Source organism: Pholcus phalangioides, unplaced genomic scaffold (genome assembly GCF_987345545.1).
Source record: "Pholcus phalangioides strain wild (caught in Gottingen) unplaced genomic scaffold, Ppha-v1.0 ptg000014l_1, whole genome shotgun sequence".
NCBI lineage: Eukaryota > Metazoa > Arthropoda > Arachnida > Araneae > Pholcidae > Pholcus > Pholcus phalangioides.
Window position 1 is genome coordinate 17,707,742 of NW_028301607.1, and position 21,629 is coordinate 17,729,370.

Sequence of the window (21,629 nt, forward strand, 5' to 3'; positions counted from 1 at the left end):
AAAACATTTAATAATGGCTTATGACATTTGAATTTTACAAAAACTTGGAACTTCAATTGAATTAAATCCAAAATGGAATCGTTAAAAACTGCGAATACGTCAGAAATCCATTGAATCGTCAATTTAATATTCCAATTTTTAATTTATAAGAAGGGGAATAAGCAAAGAAGTATTCCTTTGTGAAAGGATAGTGGTCCCCCTTACCAAAACCGTTCAGAACATCCGAAAGCTGCGCAAGTGTTGATCATTCTAATCAAAAGTAAGACAGCATGTGGATATCGTCGTATGAACAGCCATAAGGAAAGCATTGCCAGCGAGATTCCCTGACCAGCCTTTTGACAGGAGTCACGTGACTCCGATCTTTGCTTCACATTGTAACCACTCGCGCGATCTCTATATTATTCTAACTACGATTCTAACTACTTCTACTCTGTGGTATAAACAGTGTTCTATCAGAAACGCTGTTAGATAAAACTGTGATTGTACAGCCATCTGTGAAATATCTCGATCAAGTTCACATGGACATGCTTTTTATTTATTTTTTTTAACATTACAATTCTAAGAAATTTAATGTAAACATATCTCTTGTTTAACATTAAAATTCTCTTCGCCATCACCGTTCGTTGAAGGAGGAAAGAATCGACAGACTTTCGTGAAAATAATTTTTTTAGCATGGGGGGGGGGGGGGCTGAAACGAGATTATTATTAAGAAATATTTCCAGAGCGTGAAAATAAAGATGGAAGAAGCTGCTCAACGATGTGAGGTTAACGCGATTAGGCAGTACTTAGCGACACGCGACTTTTCTTTTCTCCCCAATAATTTCAGTTTGTCCTAAGAATGACATGCATAGCGTTATATGGTGTTTGCTTTTCCTACTACTTTTTACCATTTCCTCACATTGCGAAAGATCATTCATTAAATTCCCGATCGATGAATGTGTTGCGCATCTTTTTTGAAAACCCCAACACATTTGCACTGATAACCGAAGGATAAGTTCGACAAATCAACATATATTGACGGAAAATGAAATCCTAACACCCCCAAAGATAGTTGCGATGGATGCACTGTAATTATGAAGCGTATTCATACACTTGAAACATAGGTAGCGTCTATTAAAGTTTCGAAATTCCAATATACTTTCATCGAAATAATTTGCTTTTTAATAATTTAAATAATTGGCGCCTCTCAGTAGCGTCGTGTTGAACATACGTTAGAATAGAATAACCGAGTAAACTATTGCACGAATGATTTTTTTTTCATCTGACTGAGGATATACCAGACAATGGATTTCCTTTCCGTGAAAGTAGGGACGGAAACGAAAAAATGCACGTCAAATCTCGTTAGCAGGTCACTCAGATAAAGCATCACTCCATTTACCGGGTCACTTTTTGAAATACCGATTTCCCTCTCTACGGCGTTCTTATAATATTGAACTCCTGATAATGCGTCTCCCTACCCGCTTGAGTGGTAAATTTTGTGAAAGCAAGCCTTTGCAAATTTACTTAAAAATCGGAAACTCTTCATACAATATACACGACAAGCCCAATTCTCATTGTTGGTGATTTTCCTGCCGTTCAATGGAGCATTGTCCACTCCCTCCCACATAAGGAGATGGATGGGCCTTCAGCCCGGCTCTGAGATAAGAAGCCCTGTGGCAGGGATTCCCAATTTTTATGTTGATGCATTCCTTCTTTACTAAACTGTAATTGTCGGTCACCGATAATATTGGGAATGATTCCCATTCATAATATAATAATCTTGTACACGATTAAAAAAATTAAAAATTACTACAGTAAAACCTCCTCTAACGGCCACCTCCAAAGTCTACATTTTTTGGAACCGAACGCGTTCCATAAACTTAACATTACAAGGAATCTCCGAACAACGGCCACTTTGGAGATGGAGTCGGGGAAGAAATACGCATATCACGATGAGAAATAATGGTTTTAAAGCTGATTTTTAAGGGAGTTTTCCCGCTCCTTCGAACTTTATAGGGGTAGAAAGATTATGTATGCTTTCTACAAAATGTTCCTAAAAATGGTGCTTGCAAATAGGAATAGAAAAATGTCCAGCATATTAATTTTTTCAGAGGGATGTGTCTATTTTTTTTAAAACAAGAATGTATGACAGTGCCTATGTTTTAAACTATCGGATTGGACTAGGGAACGCCCTGGAAAGAAGGTCTAGTTGAAAAGGTCCAGTGTGAATAAATAACTACAGTCGAATCCCGTTATAACGAATTCCAAGAGACCAAAGAAAGCCCTTCGTTATAAAGAAATCCCAAGTTTTTGCATTGTTCCCATGCAAACTGTTCCCCAATCTGGGGAATTAGAAAAATGTTCGTTAAAACGAGATTTTCGCTATAACGGTATTCGTTAAAACGGGATTAGGAATTGTATTTAAAGTTGCTGGTACACCGTCTTTTGGTACATATCAGTTTTTCTCTCGTTGTGTTCTACCTGAGCACTGCAAGTCAGAATTTTAGGATGCCACAATAGTGCTGTGGTAGTATTACAAAACGGTCGAATCTCGTTTTAACGAACACTTTTCTAATCCCCTAGATACGTTTCATAGGAATAATACACAAAAACCTGGAATTTTTTTATAACGAAAGGGTTTCTCCGGTCTCTTGGAGTTCGCTATAACGGGATTCCACTGTATTACCAAAATGTAATGATATATTTTAATACAATCAATTATATAACTATCGTAACCAGTTATAGAATGGATTGACATTTCACATGCGTAATTTTAGGTCTCCCCCCCCCCCCCCAGAAATAAAACTACCACTTCCAATAACGACCACCTCCTAATAGCGCCCACATTTCCTCGGTCCCCTATACTTACTGTATTTTCTTTTGATTTCCTTCTCATTAATACGGGGCCCCCATATTGCCCTGGTGGGCGCATGCGTTAACACAGCTCATCAAGTATATCCACTTTGGCCCCAGAGTGAAATTTTCGCTCCTTTTGGCATTAATTTTTTTTGTAAATCAAAATAAAATTTCTTGGTGTTTTCTCCTTTGAATTTATGGTTGCTCATAATCTTGAGGATTCTCTACCAATTTTTTTTTTTTTGAAAATGAAGAATCAGGCAATCATATGAAAGTCATGAAAGTATTATTTATTATATTATCGATGATGTTTTGGTGTTTATTGCAATTTATTCCGCTTTCATGAGAAAATGACTACAAAAGAGTATTAATTCAAAATCTTTGAAAAATGAACACAAATTAGTCTGAAAACTCTTTTTCGTGTTTCTTTCTAGTGAAAAAACGGATAATTCTTTCAATTTCAATTTTAATCAAAAATTACTCGTTGAACATATTTTATCGTTATTCCCTTCAATACATTTTTACGGCCTTGAACTATTTTTCTATTATTAGTTACGAGAGTAGTTTTCAGCGTAAGTACTTTAAACAGTAGTCGAAATGACCTTATCTTGGTTTTTGAGAAATCCCACGATCTTGGGATAGAACATTAAAGTGAATAATATATGAATTGATATAAATAACTTTAATTGTGATAAATTTCCAACACTAATTTTATGAGAATAATTAAAAGTTGGTTTTATGTGCCAAAATACAGTGGGGGACAGGAAGCAGAAGGGTACGACGTACTCCGTTTATCGGGCCACTCCACTTACACCGTCATATATTTGCTCCTCCAAAAGTGACCCTTAACGAGGGTTGACTGTAGACAATAATTGCACCTATTATTGACGAATTAGTGGTCCCTAGAAAGCAGTGTTACAAGAAGAACGTGATCCGAGTGGACCCGGTCGGCAGCACGAGAAAAGATTGCGTATTCACGAGATATAACCCGATGGCATACATACGCGACTGAGATTTTAGCTTCTATGAGCAATGGCTTCTGGAAATTACCATAGAGATGTAGTGGATTACCTCACTGATTTCTGCGACAAATATAATGGGATTATATTTTATGAAGATTAAGATTATAAATACACATTTAATATATTTCTTTTACACCCATCTTTATAAAACTCAAGAGCCAAATAAGCTGTACCAAATAAATGACTAGAGGCGAATACATAATGACTAAATGATACATAAATGAGGTACTCACGTCATAATCCTCGTAGTTTTCGAGCTCATTCATATACGTGGAGTATGAGTTGAGAAGCTGAGAGTTTCGATGTTTGCTGCGTTTTCCCAGGCCACTTCTCTTTCGGGCTTTCTTGTATCGGACGTTGAACAAAAGGTCTCCGTCGCCTTCTTCCATGTATGTTATATCGGGATCCCAAGAAACAGCTTTCAGAGCGATGTTTTCTGTTTCCAGGCTGAACACTTCCCCCTTTTCGAGTTTCACTTCCGACACGAACCTCTCCACAATGCCCGTCAATCTAGAAACGCAAGACAAAAATCATTTGCGCGCTTCTATTTTTCCTCTCTTACAAACAGTACGTTTTATTTACCATAAAAAAATTCTCATCTTCGCCCCTTTTGGAAATTATGCAAAGAAACTTCGATCATAATAAATACAGTTATCCCTTGCTTTACGTGGTTTCGCTATAATGCGATTCGCAAAGTTCGTTTTAGACACGCAAAATTTGGTGTGCAGTTCGATTTTTTAGTCCTGAAAATGGGCTTGCAAATTAGAAGCTGGCGTAATTAAAATAACAAAATCCGGCGGATTTGTTGATATAGATCAGACATATATGGAAGAGACGCTCATATCCATCTCGTCAGATCTCACTAAGAAGCATCTTTTGGTAACACATCGACAATTTTATCAGAATTTTAATCAAAGAAAACTAATGAATCTATAATTGCCATATTTGCGAGAGATATTCAGAATTCTATAACTTCGCTCCCAAAGCTTTCATAAAGAAACGAAAAATGCTACTTGTCAACTGGATCTCGATTGCTTTCATTAAAAAAGTTTTTCTAAAAAAAATGCTGCTCGAAGTTGAGCTTATTTTTTTCCCCCTTATAATTTTGAAGAAAACTCCTATCCCTATTATGCCCATGTTAATTTCTACTTACTTACGCGATCATTTTGTGGAACTAATTAATCACGTAAAGCGAGGGACCTGTACTAGGCATTTGACCCAACTTTTACTTGGAGTGATATGCAGAGCTAGCATAAGTCAGCACCACGACTTTGGGTAAAATATTTCAAAATACGGGACACATATTTGTCGGAAAGTTTTTCCTGACGAATATTTCGAACGAGCTCTGAAATAACAAAACTCGAAATGGGAATTTTCGTTACTGACGAATCAAAAATTTATTCACTCATCAACCCTCCCCCCTTCCTCTGGGTGATCCCATAGGATCTTATATTATATCTTTAACTCTTACCGTCCCCCGGAACTTTTAATTTTCCCTCCAGAGGGCATTACCGCCCACTTTGAGACACACTGCTCTAAAAATTGAAACACTGGATGAACAAGTACACTTGAACATTTCTTCAAGATAGAGGTCATTGATGTTTTGTTACTCAAAAAATATATTATGTTGTTTGAATTTTGTCCCTCTAAATTTCACGGCCTCTGGTCATAGTTCTCCCCTCAAAGAGGGAGGAGAAGCTCTAATGAACCAAAGCTCTAATTTCAAATTTTAAAAAAAGTTCGCTATAAATTGAATATAATGTATATTCTTGATCAAATTGTCCCTGATAGATATGGGTCACTGAAAATCCTTGCTTAACATCCCGTCAAAAATACCAGCTTAGAAGTCAACGCTGTAGGATAGGTAGACCATGGCTTTACAAAGGCCAACACCTAGAACCTATGTTAAGAATTTTGAGCTCAACTTCTCTAAAAACCACCGTACAATACAATACCTCCGATTCGAGGAGAACGATTTCCATGTAAAATTATGTATAATAAACGTGTATGTATTTTCTTATCACTTTTCGAAGAAAATAGAAACAGGAATCGCGCGTTTATACGTCCAAATATATACTAGTAGAATAAAGCCCCCCCCCACCACCCGTAGCTGGGAAATTGTGAATATCGTCACCTCATTAAATCGATGTAGTTTCTCCTCCTCCTCCTCTCGTGAAGAGAAAGAAAAAATTCCTGCGATATATGCTAAAATGAAATATGAGCTCAAAATTGTGAGAGGGGTAACAGCTGCTATTCACTTTCGCCAAAGAAAAAGACAGCGAAAACTCGAGCTATCCTCCCTCTCCTTATACGTCTATTCTTATACATATTCATAAATTACCGGCATATTATTCAGTCCACGTTTCAAACCCGAAAATACCTCCGCTTTGGCCATTGCTCGACGAATACATACTTAATAAGACGCTCACCTCGTGGCAGTAGTTCCGTTCCGGTCCCCTTCCGAGAGAACAGAGTCATCAACATCCATCATGTTGCTGATTATTGAAATCATGTTGTGAGCGATCTGAAAACCGATACGTAAACGAAAAATAAGAATTTCGCAGCATAAAAAAAAAACAACAAGTAAATAAATAAGCGCTTTGAGAAATCTTTATGGATATTTGAAAAATCTGGCACCATTTCAAAATTTTTATTCATTCCCGATACAGGAAATAGCAACGGCTGCTTAAGTGCAACCAATTCTAATTAATCGTCATTAGAAAAGAAGTAGAAAAAGAACGACTCGAGGAATTTTCTACAAAATTCGCCACGCAAATTCATACTCAATATTACAGTAATACCTCGGCTAACGAAGATAATTCGTCAAATTTGTTAGGCATAACGCGATTTAGCACAGGTTCCTATGGAAAATCGTTTAGTTCGTTCTGTCCAAAATGTAAAGATAAGATTTTTCTCAAAACACCACGGAGCACTAAAATGAGTAAAAACTGATGGGAGGCAAAAATGAAGCGCTTTAAAATTGAATAAATGAAAATGTGTGAGGTACTAATCTTTTTATTTTACAATATAACAATTATTTATTTTACACAACCAACACCAGCTTTCACCTTCGTTCACCGAGTGATAGTGGGTACTCGTATGCCGGGCACGATGCGGATATGTGTGTTCATACCTTAAATCACGCTCAAGTGACAGTAACTCTCTGATGATTGACGTGAAAATTCAGCTAATAACGCAGATGTTTTATGGTAGCGCGTACATCCATATCAGCGAAAATGTTAGTTCATAGAGCAGCGCCTATGTTTTGGTTAGGAGAAGGAAGGAATCGAACCCATCCTTTCGCATGCCGTGCGATAGCGCTGCAGAGAAGTTACGAACTTCTTTCATCGGACCGTGTATGCGCTGAACCGACATGGACAGTCAGACATAACGGATAGCTCACATACGCAAACAATTTTGCTCTCCAGATAGCGACTTATCCTAAGATCTAAAGGAAGAAATTCGTTGTTTCTGTAGCGTAGTGATCTGACGCACTCGCCCTGCATGCAAGAGGACGTGGGTTCGATTCGTTCTCCGTAGAGGCATGTGAATTTTCTTTCTTGAATTCATCTTCGTATCATCCAGCTGTTACGAAGCCAAACTTTCGTATTAATTTTATAGCACTCGAAAATAAATAATTACGATAGATTCAAGAACATGTTTAGGGTTCACTGCACATTTGGAATGAAGTTTTGTGTTTTATATTTTGTTTTCAATTTAGAAAGAAAAAAAGTAAAAAAAAACACATGAATTTCAAAGAAACAAAGAGAGGGAAAATTCAAAAGAACAGATTTAAGCAAATGAAACTTTTTTGTAGCATCAACTCCGTACGAATCTTGCTCAGCTTGAATTAATTTTTTTCTCGTCATACGAATAAATAGTGAATGTATATGAAAGCAAATTTTCCTTTTCCTTCTTTTTTTGGTCGAGCTTTTGTTGTTTGTAAGAATGTAACAATGCACATGTGCTACTGCGTTCCTACCCACTGAGACACCGAAGCTGTCACACACAAAATTATTTGTTTTTCACTGAACACACACACGCATACAAAAACTGTAAATTTTATCCTGGTATTTCCATTGTAACTTTTCTCTCATTTTTATTTTATATTAGGATTGTTCGTCGTTATAGCTCTGTATTTTATGTCTTGCCATACATGTTACGTGCACTTGATATCTAAGCAAAACAATGCGGTGTTCGAAAATGTTTACACGACTTCGAAAGTGAATGAGGAAAAAAGAAAAAATTTAGCGACAAATTCACTTTCTTGTCGCATTTTTATTGGGGAACCAGCAGTTTTTGCACTTGTAGACTAGTTGCATATTTTGCCAGTGAATGGCGAGCTGTAGGTGAGGTTCGAAGAGATTTTATATCAGAACTTTTCTCAACCCTTTTTTGCCATGCACCCCCTTTTTTTCCTTCTCGTGACCCTCCGGCTTATCCAAACCCCCCCCCCCCATATTCAGAAGTTAGATTTTTCCATTCATGTTATTTTGAATAAATTTACAGTAAGCAAACGTTTTATGCATAAAGTCGATCGCCAGAGTCATGAGCTTTGAGCCCTGGGAAATGCTCAGATGGACCAATGGGGGCATATAATCCTAGATTGAACTTTGCAGACAGCCTAGGGAACGCCAACCACTAGTGTAGTGCATACAAACTACGAAGTTTGGCGTTTTGGTCTGGGGAAATTTCACTTGCAGGGTTTTGGACCATTGGTGTTTGTTCTTACAACCATGAAGGACGATGAGTACATTGACGTTCTAGATAATGACGTCCTTCCAGCACTTTGTAAATATTACGGAACTAACGGTTGTCTTCCCTAGGATGAGAATGCACTGTGCTATAGAGACGCAGCTATGTTTTGCTACGGGCATAAAACGATTGTTGTGGCGCGCTTAGGGTTCCGATGGTTCCCGCTAGAGTCCCTGGTCAAGTATTTTGAGGATGAATTTGAACGGCAGTTAAAATCCAGACCAAGTTCAGCAGCTCAACTGGTAATGAAGAAAAAATGGAGATAAATTCCACTTGATCTAATCCAGAAATCGACTGGAAGTCTTACTAGGAGAATGCAGTACTCTCTATAATCCTGTTTACAGAGTAGACGCCTCGGCCCTCACCCGCTCCCCACTAAAAACAATAAGAAATGTATTCATATATTTCTTTCCAGCTTGTTCTGACGGTAGTGGAAGCAGTGGATCTTTCATAACGGGGATACATCCCGTTAAAGGACACTTTTGAAGACTGTTGAACAGGGCCTTCAATGTACAGTCGGCCCCACCTCAATAGGATATCAACGATTCCAGTACACAATATCCCTTTATGCGGGGAACAATTCAATTGCCATATCACAACCACAACGTTAGTATAGTTTGTATATTTGAAAACTGATGAAAGATGAATGTTAATAAAGCTTCTCGAATAAATCAGACATAAAAAATGAAATGGAAAATATATTTAACTAACTATAACACCCGGAGCTGCCCGGGTTTTCTTCAATTGCTGGGAAGATTACGAAAGTGTCAAACCATTATAAAGGCATATAAGCTATTATACATATACTGACAGGATTAAAGAAATGACACACCATTGTAAAGGCATATACTGTATATGCCTTTGCTAGTGAACCACTGCAACCAAAGTAAACATTCCGAAAGTGATTGTTGAGGCCCGGGAATCATTGTTGTCCGGCAGTTTTTGCCCAGCTCTGACGAACTTTTAAAGTAGACTATAGTTTAATCCGGGCCCTGTTTGGTATATATGATATGCAAAATTTGGACGCGATCGATCTAAAATTGTAGATTTGTATAGAGAACACACACACACAGAAAATCAATCGTATATATATAGATTACAACGATCAACAATACCTAAGACTTTTACTTTTCATTAGGAAAGTTATCGCCGTATATTTTTCACCAGAGAATAATAATAAAATGAAGACAATTTGAATACTTGGATGCTAGTACCAACTCTTAAATGTATTTTTTTAAAACTTAGTAATATATTTTCCATTAATTTCAAATGTTCTATTCAATAAAAACATTGTGTATATTGGTTGATGTGCATTAACAGTTGACGCGTGAAGCGCAATATTCGATAAAACGAGGAAAAGTCGTTGAAATTACCATATTAGGCGGGGAATTTTAACATTATTGTCTCTATGGAAGAAATTTTGGTGCCGGAAGATTTTATCCGTTTAAGCGAAGTAAAAGTTAAAAAGTGGAGTATCCGTTTATCCCTTGTCCGATTAAGCGGGAACCGACTGTATTTAGCTTTTTTCCAACGGACACTCCCCGTTAGCGGACAAAACATTCGGTCCCGTGGTGTCCGTTATCAAGCGGTTCCACTGCATGAGTAACGATCAAAAATAAGCCAGAATATGCTGTAATAGAGAAAAATAGAAACAGCATTCAACTCACTTTCTTGTCTTGAATGGCAAAACTCAAGATGTTCTCGATCTGTTTGGCGGCTTCTTGCAACCTCACTATATTCAAGTGTTTCGGATCCTCGGTCAACATCTTCAGTTCCCCGGTCAAGTCTTCGGCGTTCTTGAATCCCTGCCGAAGCAGAAACATCATTATTCTTACTACCCCATGGAGAACTGTCCTTATGTTCGTTTTTTGACCATAATGAGGTTAAAAAAATTGATGCAAATCTCGTATACCACGCTTCCCTTTCCGTGCGGCAACTAAGAGAGGAAGGCTGCCAGTAGGGGCGGCTCTAGGGCTGTGCGATGTTTTGCCATATCCAGGGTAAGAGGAAAAACAATTACTGACAGTAGAATTTGGAAAAAATGTTTTGTCTCTGCAATGCAAAGTGTGAAAGCGTTGAACGGAATAATATACAGAAAACACCAAAAAGGTTCTCGCATTGGTGAGTTTTTTGTCTCGAGTCGCTCTTTGATGCAGGCGGATCTGGTGCTCCGAATGCTGGATCAGGAAAAGGGACTGAATCGCCCCATAACCTTCATTCAGCATTATAGGGAGACTGCCAAAATGTATGCTTCCTCGATTAACCGAGCATCTAGTTGTAATTCTCAACGTATTAACAATTTAAGTGGGTTTTCAAAATTTGACTGATGCATATTATAATTGCCACAGTGGTATGGGCGGAGATATGGAGGCATGAGGTGCATTTCGCCCCCCCCCCCCACCAGCGTCAATGACAGAGCCGGTATATGAATATATATGAATTAGCATCATCATGTCTCAGCTTTCATATTCGTACCCCCGCCCCCAATTTTTCATGTCTATCTCCGCCTATGCACAGACAGACAGACAGACATGACCACCCATACACGGTGGAAATAACTGAACTCCGTAAAAAATGCCAACTTTTTTCAAGAATATTTTTTTCCTATTTTGTGCAGCTGTGATACTCTATCTCTCTCTCTCTTATCTTTCTCATTATTTATAATTTTCGCATATATACGCCTATACTACCCCGAAAAAAAACCGCCGCCCCTATCTCTCTCTCCCTGCGTAGTCGAACTGTGAACAAATTTGACTCCACTGATTTAGTAAGTTGAACGAAAGGGAAAATTTGTCACCAGGAGAAGAAAATTTACAACGGTATCTGCGTTTGGCATTGCCAAAATAAGAGGGTTTTAAGGAAGTGGGATATCTCGTCATTTTTTGCCGCTGAGAAGGTTAAATTGGATTGATATCCCATACAATAGCAAGAAACACCATCGATAGCTGGTGTTAAATTTCGTTACTTAGAAACCTTTTTCGTTATTTTTTTACCGCAAAACTTAGTTTATAATTTCGTTGATTGCTTCTATAGCAATATACCTGGGGCAGAAAAAGGGAGAATCATGTTAATTACGTTTTGTAGTTTCGTGAAGCTAAAATCAGGGAATTAGTTGCAATGTACATTTGCAAAAATGTTGATGCAAATTGCAATGGTAGGATGAGGAAACTCTGACATTATTTTTGAAATGTATCAAATAATGAAAGTTGCGTTTGAAACTTTATATTCACGTATAACAAAAAAATATGTATTTTGTCACCTCTTCCCTGCAGCTAGAAAGATCCATGCGACCCCAAGCAACTGATCCGTTGGAAAGCAAATAGCAGCGTCTTTTGGCGTATCCTGTGGCTCCTTCCGCATCGTGGAACACCGATCCGAAAGGGCATTCGATATGGTAAGCTCGGCCGTGAATAGTAGAATTCCAACGAAACACCCCCTTACTCGTTTGAATCGTATGCGCCACGCAGTGCTCTGTGGAAAGAAACGCGGCCAGCGTGAGTCACAAAACATATATAGAAATGCAAATTTCGAGTATTTTCGGACCTTGGCATGGAAATTCACCATTGCAACTAAATTTCGTATGATCTGTCAGTTCATGGGGCGCAAGTTGGCTTTAGCGCCATGAAGCTATCGAGCGGGGCGTGGAATAAATAAACATCAGGTTCGGCACGAAACGCTTTCACGAATGAACTGGTCCTTGAATAATTGATAAAACCTCGTTTCATGTTAGTGTATGTGTTATGGTTCGTGTCACCGACTACACACCCGTGCTTTGAAGTGCTACAGAATGAGTTAGTTATCTCGTAGTATCTCTAGTCAGTGTCATAATCCTTGTTACATGATGTACGTCCTCATGTATGACGATCCGATATATTCGCTTACAACGGTTTGTGACGTGACCCTTCAAAAAGTCAGTTTCTGCTTAAGTGTTTGAATGTTTCGTCGTTCCTTGAAATAACTTTTGCCTCAAATAAACGCACTAAATGCAAAGATTCTGTCTGTCTATATCCATTAGTATATGCTCTTGACTCCAGAGGTCCACGTATGTGGACCCTCAGGTTTAGCGGTTTTAAATGGTTTTTAACGATTCTTTTTTTTTTTTTCAAGTTAACACCTGAAGTACGCATATCTCTACTTAACCCCAACGGTTAAAACCAAATTAATTTATTTAAATCAATTAAAATTAAAAAAAATGATGAATTTTTCTTTTGAAGGAACATTTCCGAGTACAATGAACACAAATTTTCCAAAAAAAAAAAAATAATCTAAGCCAGTTTTGGCTCAGGGTGATACTCAGAGGATTTACTAATTACGAGGATAGTTTGATACGTATGGTAAAAAATGGGCGTTCACCTTTTGGAAAATTTCTGTTTCATTTTTTAACGCAGTCTCCCTCAAAAGCTCCACACACTTATTACTAAAATTACTTATTATTATTATTATTATTATTATTGCTTAAAGGTTTTCATTTTTTAAAAAAAGTCATTTATATACTGCTCTGCAATGACTTCTTCATTTGATGAACAATTTTATCCACTGAGCGAAACTTTTAATATTGAGGGCGGGATAAAGTTACATGAGGCTAAATCTATCGAATTTGTGCGAAGCCTAATTCATGTAATTTGGTCATTATGTATCTTATGAGATGGAATATTGACTTTTGAAATACTGATATTTTTTTTTGGCTGTAAATTCAAATCAGCCGTTTCATCTGCAGCTGTGCTTTCAAATTTCTCAGAAGTATGGCATAATGTTTTCCAATTATGGTCTGACCATTGTGGTAGCAGTTTATACAGACAATGGTCTGAGAATCAAAAAAAAAATGTTACTATCGCTTTTCCAGCAGACAAAACATCCTTTGCTTTGTTTTGCACCGTTTCACACCGCTTTGGCTGTTGTTTTGACTCTGGTATATAGTGGTCGATCCATGTTTCATCCACGGTCGAAAACCAGTGCCGAAAGTCCTAAAGATTATGAACAGGGCTCGGATGTTGATAACATTTGCATTGTTTGAATTTTTTGGCCTTTTTTCACTTTAAGGGCATTTTTCAAGTTTCGAGGTATCGTATGGCATATTTAAGATGTTCTTCACTTTTCTAAAAAAATTACCGAGTATAAAAGGTGAAAGAAATTAAATATATGTGTGTGTGCTAATTACATTGAGTAATATTATCGAAATATCATTTATATAAAACGCTTCATTAAAACCACTTTTAATCAATTAAACTACGACTTCGGTCGGGATGAAGGAATCCAATTTAAACAAAAAGCAAAGTACACATTACAAAAAAATATTCGTCTGAATGTGGGAACCATACAGAAGGGAGCATGCTTACAATTTGGCTGCAATAACAGAGGGAGAAAATACAACAACAGATTGCATTGGTATATGGACTTCAAAAGTGTTCCGCCGGAGATAAGAAGTCAATTAAGTCGTTCATCGGCAAGAGAATGCAAAGCAAGTGCATTCTATATATTAATGTATCGAAAAGAAATTAAAAACATAGCCCACTACTTGGGAAGGGTTCTCACCTCACGATAGGTGTCTCTTGAGCAACAACATTTTTTTGCCCTCAGGGATGAGCTAGAACGCAAGGGACGATAACTTGAAATTTTTCTCAACCTTGTGTGCTGAACCAGGATTGTAGAAATTTGAATAATGCCCAGAAGCAAAACATCTAAACTTTGTCTCTTGCAAAAGCTAGAGTGGGAGGGACGTGACACTCAATCATTCCACTATCTGTCAACTTTTTTACAGAAGCATGAATGTTTTGTAGCCAAATGATGTGGAGCACAATAATATTTTACTTTTCTTGACTGATGCTACTCCATATATGATAAAAGCAGGGCAGGCGATCAGAAGTTCCTATCCAAAAGCTGTACATGTAACTTGCTCATGCAATGCCTAGCATTTGTGAAGAAATTCCATCACGTTTTTCGAACATTGACCATCTTGTGTCCAATGTGAAAAATCTCGTTATCGCAGACGCTTTTCAAGCCAAACTCCTGCATTAGCTCTGCCTCCAAATCCCGTGATTACGCGAAAGGGAACATGGCTAAATGCTTGTATATCCTATAGTGACAATTTTCAAATAGTCAAATCCATATTAAATGAATTCGATAAGTAAGTGCTGCATGCATTGAATTTTCACAAACTTTGTTTTGCCAAGGGAATATTGAAGGGCACAAGATATACAGAAGACTGGATGTTGTGAAGATATTTATTATTTGAGATGTTAATTTTTTTTAATGAAGGAAAAAACTCATCTCTGCCTCTACCGGGTCCCTCGATTGCCGGACGAGTGATCTGACCACTAAGCTACAGAGGAGATAGAGATTTTCCTTTTCTAGAGCGTATATGTGTCGAACGGAACCGTGCAATGGACGGTGAACGATCAGCTAATAGCTCATGGACGACGAGCCACCAGATGGCTATATATCTTGTATTAACAAGGGAGAGCGACATTCATGTCATATATTGAAGGACAGTTGGAGTACCTAAGATGAAACTTCGCTATTTTGCTTTCCGCTATCCAATCCTTCAGATGCGCTTTTGTCATTTTTAGAAATCTCTTTTCGAGTTTTTAGGGCATTTTTTCGAGTTTTCAGGGGTTTTTTTTTTGAATTTTCAGGGAATTTTTTCTGGTCATTTTTTTGGTCAACAACTTTGGTTATGAGCCAATATCAACAAATTTTCTTTTGAAATGTTTTTTCGTTCACTTTTGATCAATCGTCAGCAATCGCGGCGCCCATGTCCTGCACAAAGCTTTTTCATTTCGAATTTCTTATGGAGAATATTGGGAACCTGTTCCATTTAAATATCCATAACATCAGCTATCTCAAACACCTTCAATTTGCGATCTTCCATGACTGTACCATAGAATTTTTCAACGATTTCTCGAGTGGTGGCGGAACACTTAAACCGGGTGCTAGGACCTCTTCTTGGTGAATGTGCGACCCGTTCAAATCGGTTGATCCAGAAATGAACGGTCTTAAATTATGGTATCGAGTGCGGAGTTTTCATGAATTTATTTAAATTCAGCTTCGATCTTGGCAGCTTTCAGCATTTTTAGATAAAAAATGTTATATATATATATATATATATATATATATATATATATATATATATATATATATATATATATATATATATATATATATATATATATATATATATATATATATATATATATATATATATATATATATATATATATATATATATATATATATATATATATATATATATATATATATATATATATATATATATATATATATATATATATATATATATATATATATATATATATATATATATATATAAGAAAGAAACAGGGGTCCCTATTCCAGAACTTGCAAAGGCATGTTAGAAAAATCACGGCTGTTGAAATTCAAAACTCGCATCTTTCATTCTATAAATCAACTAGAAGATTTTATGCAAGATTTAAGAGCATCGAAAATATAAAAAAATGAAAGTTGAAATTTTACAAATTAAATGGTTTTCGTGATCGTTTACGTTTTATACAAACACCAGTTGCAATAACGAGAAAACTGGCATAGTGAGTGATATTATTCAGTACATTTTTATACTGATGAAATGGATAATTCGAACTTTTCTGCTGTCCCCTTTAGCTCCGTATTATCCCATTTCGACTGTAATTTAAAAGTGATCGTGCTATCTCATACAAATTGACTTTCTTATTGAACGACCCGCGTAGATGTGTCGAAAGTAACTTACCGATCAGATGGCATCTTTTTCCTCTATATCCAGGTGCACATTTGCAATGGAAACTGTTTATGCCATCCAAGCAAGTTCCACCATGTTTACAGGGAGATGAAGCGCATTCGTCCACGTTCATTTCACATTGCTTACCTGAATTGAGTTTGAGGGAAAAAACTTGATGAAACAAGACGTGATTAAGAAGTAAGAAAAAATGTCTGTTAGAATATGAATGTCTGAAAAAAAAGATCAATAATAATAATAATAACTGTTCTGACCAGTGTATCCGGGAACGCATATGCAAAGGTAATCCGTCTCCGATATGTTCTGGCATCTTCCCCCGTTGCCGCAAGGGCTGATGGAGCAAGGGTCGTACAGCTGGCAAGTGTTACCGTAGAATCCCTTCGTGCAGTAGCACTGGTAGTTGTGACTGGCGGTACTTTCGCATCGGGCCCCATTGTGACAAGGCGACGGCCTCAAGGCGCAAGGATTGAAATCACTACAGTTCTTCCCCGAAAACCCCGAAAGGCATTCGCAACGATATTCACCATCTGATATGTTGCGACACGATCCGAAGTTCTCGCAGGGGCTCAGAGTGCACGGATCGAACTTTTCACAAACCTCGCCGTAGAAACCGGTCTTACAGTCGCAGTGGTATCCAGGCTCTTCGTTAAGAACGTGACAGTCTCCGTGTTGGCAAATATTCATCTGGCAATCTGGAACAAGAAAAAAATGACGAACGTTAGAAGTACTTCGCATGCGAGGATCAGAAAGAGAAAAATGTCAGGTCACTCACTGTTGTACAATGCATCAACATAAACCAGCCCTCCAATTTTATTTCCCTCACACTTTGTCGCAAATGTATTTTTCTAAGCACAGCCCCCCCCCCTTCCTTCTCCTCCTGCAAAGGCAATCTAGAAGTTTAAGAATAAAATCTGTATGCTCTGTACCATTCATAGACCAATACGGGGAGGTCGAAAGGGATGATGCCCGTTCAATAAAAAATATTGTATTATTGACATTGGCGGGAGGTGAACATTCGCCTTCCTCCGTTCTCAAAAGACACACCAATAGTGATTCCATCCCGAAAGGGATATGATATTTCACACTTCGGGAGTTCTTGGTAGTGTTTCAGCTCAATTATTACTTCACTTCTCGGTCGAGACTGTCCCTGTACTTTACCGCACACCAACTCCGGTCATAAATCGCTACATGGTAATTTCCAACTAGTGAAGTTGGGTAGGAAATGAAAAAGCCATCTATCGGTGGTCGAACCAGGCTTGGTAGGAAAATAACTTGTTTCTGATGTTCTTCCCTGGAATCGAACCCGTGTATCTTGACGGTAACCTTCATGGTGGAAGACGAGCATCTTACCACTCGGGTGCAAGTCTAGGTACCGGCATGGTAACATAAGACTGAGCGAGAATGTAGTTTTTGTTACCGGGATGTTCTTTCACGGGTCCTCACATATTTTGATCAGTTGACAGTTGGTTAAAGCAGTCAAAAATGGCAGAAATTTCACATCACAATATGATCCGATATTGACAGCAACACAATACGATATTCAATAGTTTTTTGAAGTGCCTTCGGCACTTCCGAATATAAAAATTTGGGACTAAAGGTAGGTTACCGTTGAATGTGTGCTGGACGTGTAGGTGGTACACGCTTCTGTACTCTCAGTCTATTAAGTGTTTAATGGTGAACTCGAACAAAAACAACAGAGAAAAGGATAAATGAATGGCAGGGAAGAAAAAAGCAAGTATATTAGGGAAGATATAACTTTTGATTTTTCTCGTTTGAAACAGAACAGGCGCACATACGGTAGCGGCAAAAGAACTTGTTACCCAAAGACTCTTGCTTGCGGTGGTGGCGAACTATCGATCGTAGTGACCGCCGCATCTGGTTCCGGGGCTATAGAATTATCGTGATATTCTAAAATTTGTGTGTTGTTCTTTGATATGTCTTTTTTTCTAACATATACCGCAGCAAAACTATCGATGATGCATGAAGTTCACGCTGTATAATCCAGAAGGAAACGGGAAAGGAAATAACGTGCAAATAATATAATCGCATCGTGTGAAAGACCAAATGAGCAAACGGGATATTTCGCATTGCATGTGATGTTTGCTTACCCTTTAAGCGCCACAGCAGAAATCCCTTAACCCCCCCTATAAAAAGCTATATCTTTTTCAATTAAGTAGGCCTTCTTCCGATTTTCAGCACATGCAATGTCAGGGCGTTGAAAAAAGTGTTCCATCGAGAAAAATCAGCTTTACAAAATATCTAGGCTTGAAATAAAAGGTCTCTAAGGTCCCTAAATGAGATAAAATAATGGGTCTCTAAGGAGGTGAGATATCTCGTCAATGCCTCTTAAAGGGTTAACATGAGAAGATGCTCAAAATTTACATCGCACGTATTAAAGAATGTCTAGGTTTGCCGTAGAATGGCTAATCAACCATGATCCAAAAGCGTGATGTTGATCGCAGCATGGAGACAGACACCTTTTAGTGTAGACACTCCTGTAGTAAGTGGGCATCGCCATACCCAATCGCAATCTAAGGGTGTGAGAGAGAGGTTCTGCGAATGCCAACCAAACGGACTTCAGCGATCAGTTTGGATATGACTTCACACATTTTGGTTCGAACGTTATGGGTTTTGTGCTGTGGGTCTGTGGGCACTATGCTATGCTCCTCTTCCCCCTAGCAAGCATGGAGTCGTCGTCGTCCTCTGCAGAGTTTATGCGATTCTTACAGTTGCTGTATTTTGCAGAGAAAGGTGTGCTCTCTACTTGTTAGTACAAGATATACGGAAAACTGGCTATGTGTAGAGATGATGAGTTTTTCAAATATATATTTTTTTTCTATAGCTAATTGGTACTCGTCCGGCATACGAGAGGGCGTGGTGGCAGAGATGAATTTTTGTCTTTCCAAGAAATCAGCATTTCTTCAAATATAGCCAGCTTATCTATTTTTGTAGGGAGGGAAAGAAAAACTTTTGAACTCACACCTAAAGCATCGTCTACCAGTGGATTTTCAGCTCCATTAAAAATAATAATTCATACCTTTGAAATTGTACGAACGCTGCGACCGTTCGGAAAATGGCGAGTTATTTCATAAAATGAATGCATGACTGCTCGTGGACAATGCGAGTCACGGGACGTTCTTCGTTCGGAGGCGCGATGACATTGTTAATTATTCACAGTTGGGATACCGCGAGAGTATGTTCATCGCGTTAACCTAACGAAACGCTGATGATCATGATGGATAGTGCTCTGGAGGTGCTGACATTTATCCTGATATTTTCGCGTCGATTCATTGAAAACGCGCCCGGAATCAGCGATGAAGCTAATTTCTCTTCGTTCAGATGAGACAACGCGCGGATCAAGTTTCAAAAATTCATTATCTCTCTCTCTGTCTCCGTTTCAGAAAGCTTCGCAGATTTGAGTGAATGAGTGTCAGATTTAGGCTGTGCTAAATGAATTATCGATAGCGATACACAATAATTCCTTCCTTCCTTTCCTAGAGCAGATAACGAACCAAAAGCGGTGAAGAGTATCCTCGCTATTAGGGCCACTTCAATTCCTCCGGCACGAAATAAATGCGGATTAGAAATTCATCTCGCCGTTCTGTACCGCGTAATATCAAGAGAAAGCGCATATTGACCGACCACTTACAAGATAGCTTGATTCAAATTATAGTCCAGTGTGTTTCCAACTAAACTTCCCCGTTATTATAAATGCTAGTTTTTAAGAACCTTTTCGAGTGTGTAAAGTTCGGTAATTTTTCGGAAATCCCACTTCTACTGATGGAGTACTCGTCTTATTTAGATCTTATTCATAGTTCCGACGGGAGAGACATGACACATATCTAACAGAAGCGATAGGAACATGCTTATATTTGATTGCATCGGTATTATCCCATAATCTTATCACTCTTACCTGTGCACTGAATAGTAACAGCAGCATTATAATGTCGGCTTATACCTTAAGGTGCGTTGTCCTTGAGTGGTTTGTAGAAATTTCCCATCAACGTGCACGGATGTTACGAAATATTTCATTGTGAGCCAAGCAACGCGTACAAGACAAACGTAAAACTTGGGAGGACCCACGAACGCTCGGTACATCGTAGAGATTTGAGTTGCGCCTTTTGGATTAGGTATAGCGAATTCCATGGCGCTGCGATCAGTATGATGGGGGAGAGTAAAAAGAAAGAAGAAGGAAACAAAGTATGGTGTATTTATTAATTACCCCTCAAGGCCAAATGACTAAGCATATGGGGGTGGGCGTACCTTCAGAATGTACTGCAACGCATAAAATCGAACATGCTTTAAAACTTGCCTCGTTCAGTTTCTTTTTCGTTAACTATATGTCCTTTATAAAAGTAACAAACATGATGACGAAGAATCAAAACAAGAAATAAGAAAAGAGTACGAGACAGTACGTACAGTCTGGACGCGTTCCGAACCTCCCCACGGAGCTTCCTTGCCCAGTTTCCATAGTGTTCCACCCATAGACTCGAAACTCATAATCCGTCCACGCCTTCAGGTCGACGAGAGTCGTGCAAGGTGCTGTTCCGTTGGACGTCGTGTTGTGAAAGGATGGAGAACCGTGGGGGTCTCCGACTTCCCGGAACTTAATCAAGTAACCCAGTACCTGGCCGTACTTGGGCTTACTCCAGCAGATTTGTACGTTCTTCCCAGTGGCATTGGTGTGGCGCACGTCACGGGGCTCTAAAGAAACACAGATGATGAGAAACAAAAGTTAGAACCTATATATACAATATAGGGAAATCGTTAATATGCATATTGAAAATAAATTATAACAAAACGGTAATTTAAAAGCTTCATAGCCATTCCTATCTGTAAAAAGGAGCTTAACTCGCTCCAGTAAAGCAAAAGGGATTAAGATATTATAACGTACATTCGGATCGATTTATAGAGATTTTTTTGGTTTGAAAAAAAAATCAAGCCTTTTCTTCAAACAAGTGAATGAGTGAAATAATTCCCATTAAAGTTTATTTCGTTAAACGACTGCCTGCATATGTACCTAGAATATAATCCATAGAGAACAAGACTTAGAAGGCAATAATAATAAAAAGATAGCAAAGAAAGATCTTCAAGAGGCGTAAAAATATATAAAACCTTTTTTTTTTCTCGTTATCACATATTTCTTATTGAAATTATAAATAATATGCTACGGAAGAGTAGGTAAACTTTACCTTATAATACTAAGAAAAATGACCAACGAAAAAAGCAAATACAAGAAAGAATACAAAGCTCCTAATGCATTTCGACAC

General features: G+C 38.1%; 1 protein-coding gene across 1 annotated transcript in view; it reads right to left on the reverse strand.

The window, feature by feature from the left end:
- The window catches only part of LOC149078230 (uncharacterized), a 99,056-nt gene that overhangs the window by 24,610 nt on the left and 52,817 nt on the right, over positions 1-21,629 (reverse strand). Inside the window, exons 4-10 of the mRNA XM_089241834.1 lie at positions 20,779-21,063; positions 16,614-17,051; positions 16,354-16,488; positions 11,872-12,083; positions 10,280-10,417; positions 6,287-6,381; positions 4,091-4,367 (exon numbers count right to left, since the gene is read on the reverse strand). Of these exons, the coding sequence (XP_089097960.1) occupies positions 4,091-4,367; positions 6,287-6,381; positions 10,280-10,417; positions 11,872-12,083; positions 16,354-16,488; positions 16,614-17,051; positions 20,779-21,063 (1,580 nt within the window). The remainder of the gene's footprint in view (positions 1-4,090; positions 4,368-6,286; positions 6,382-10,279; positions 10,418-11,871; positions 12,084-16,353; positions 16,489-16,613; positions 17,052-20,778; positions 21,064-21,629) is intronic.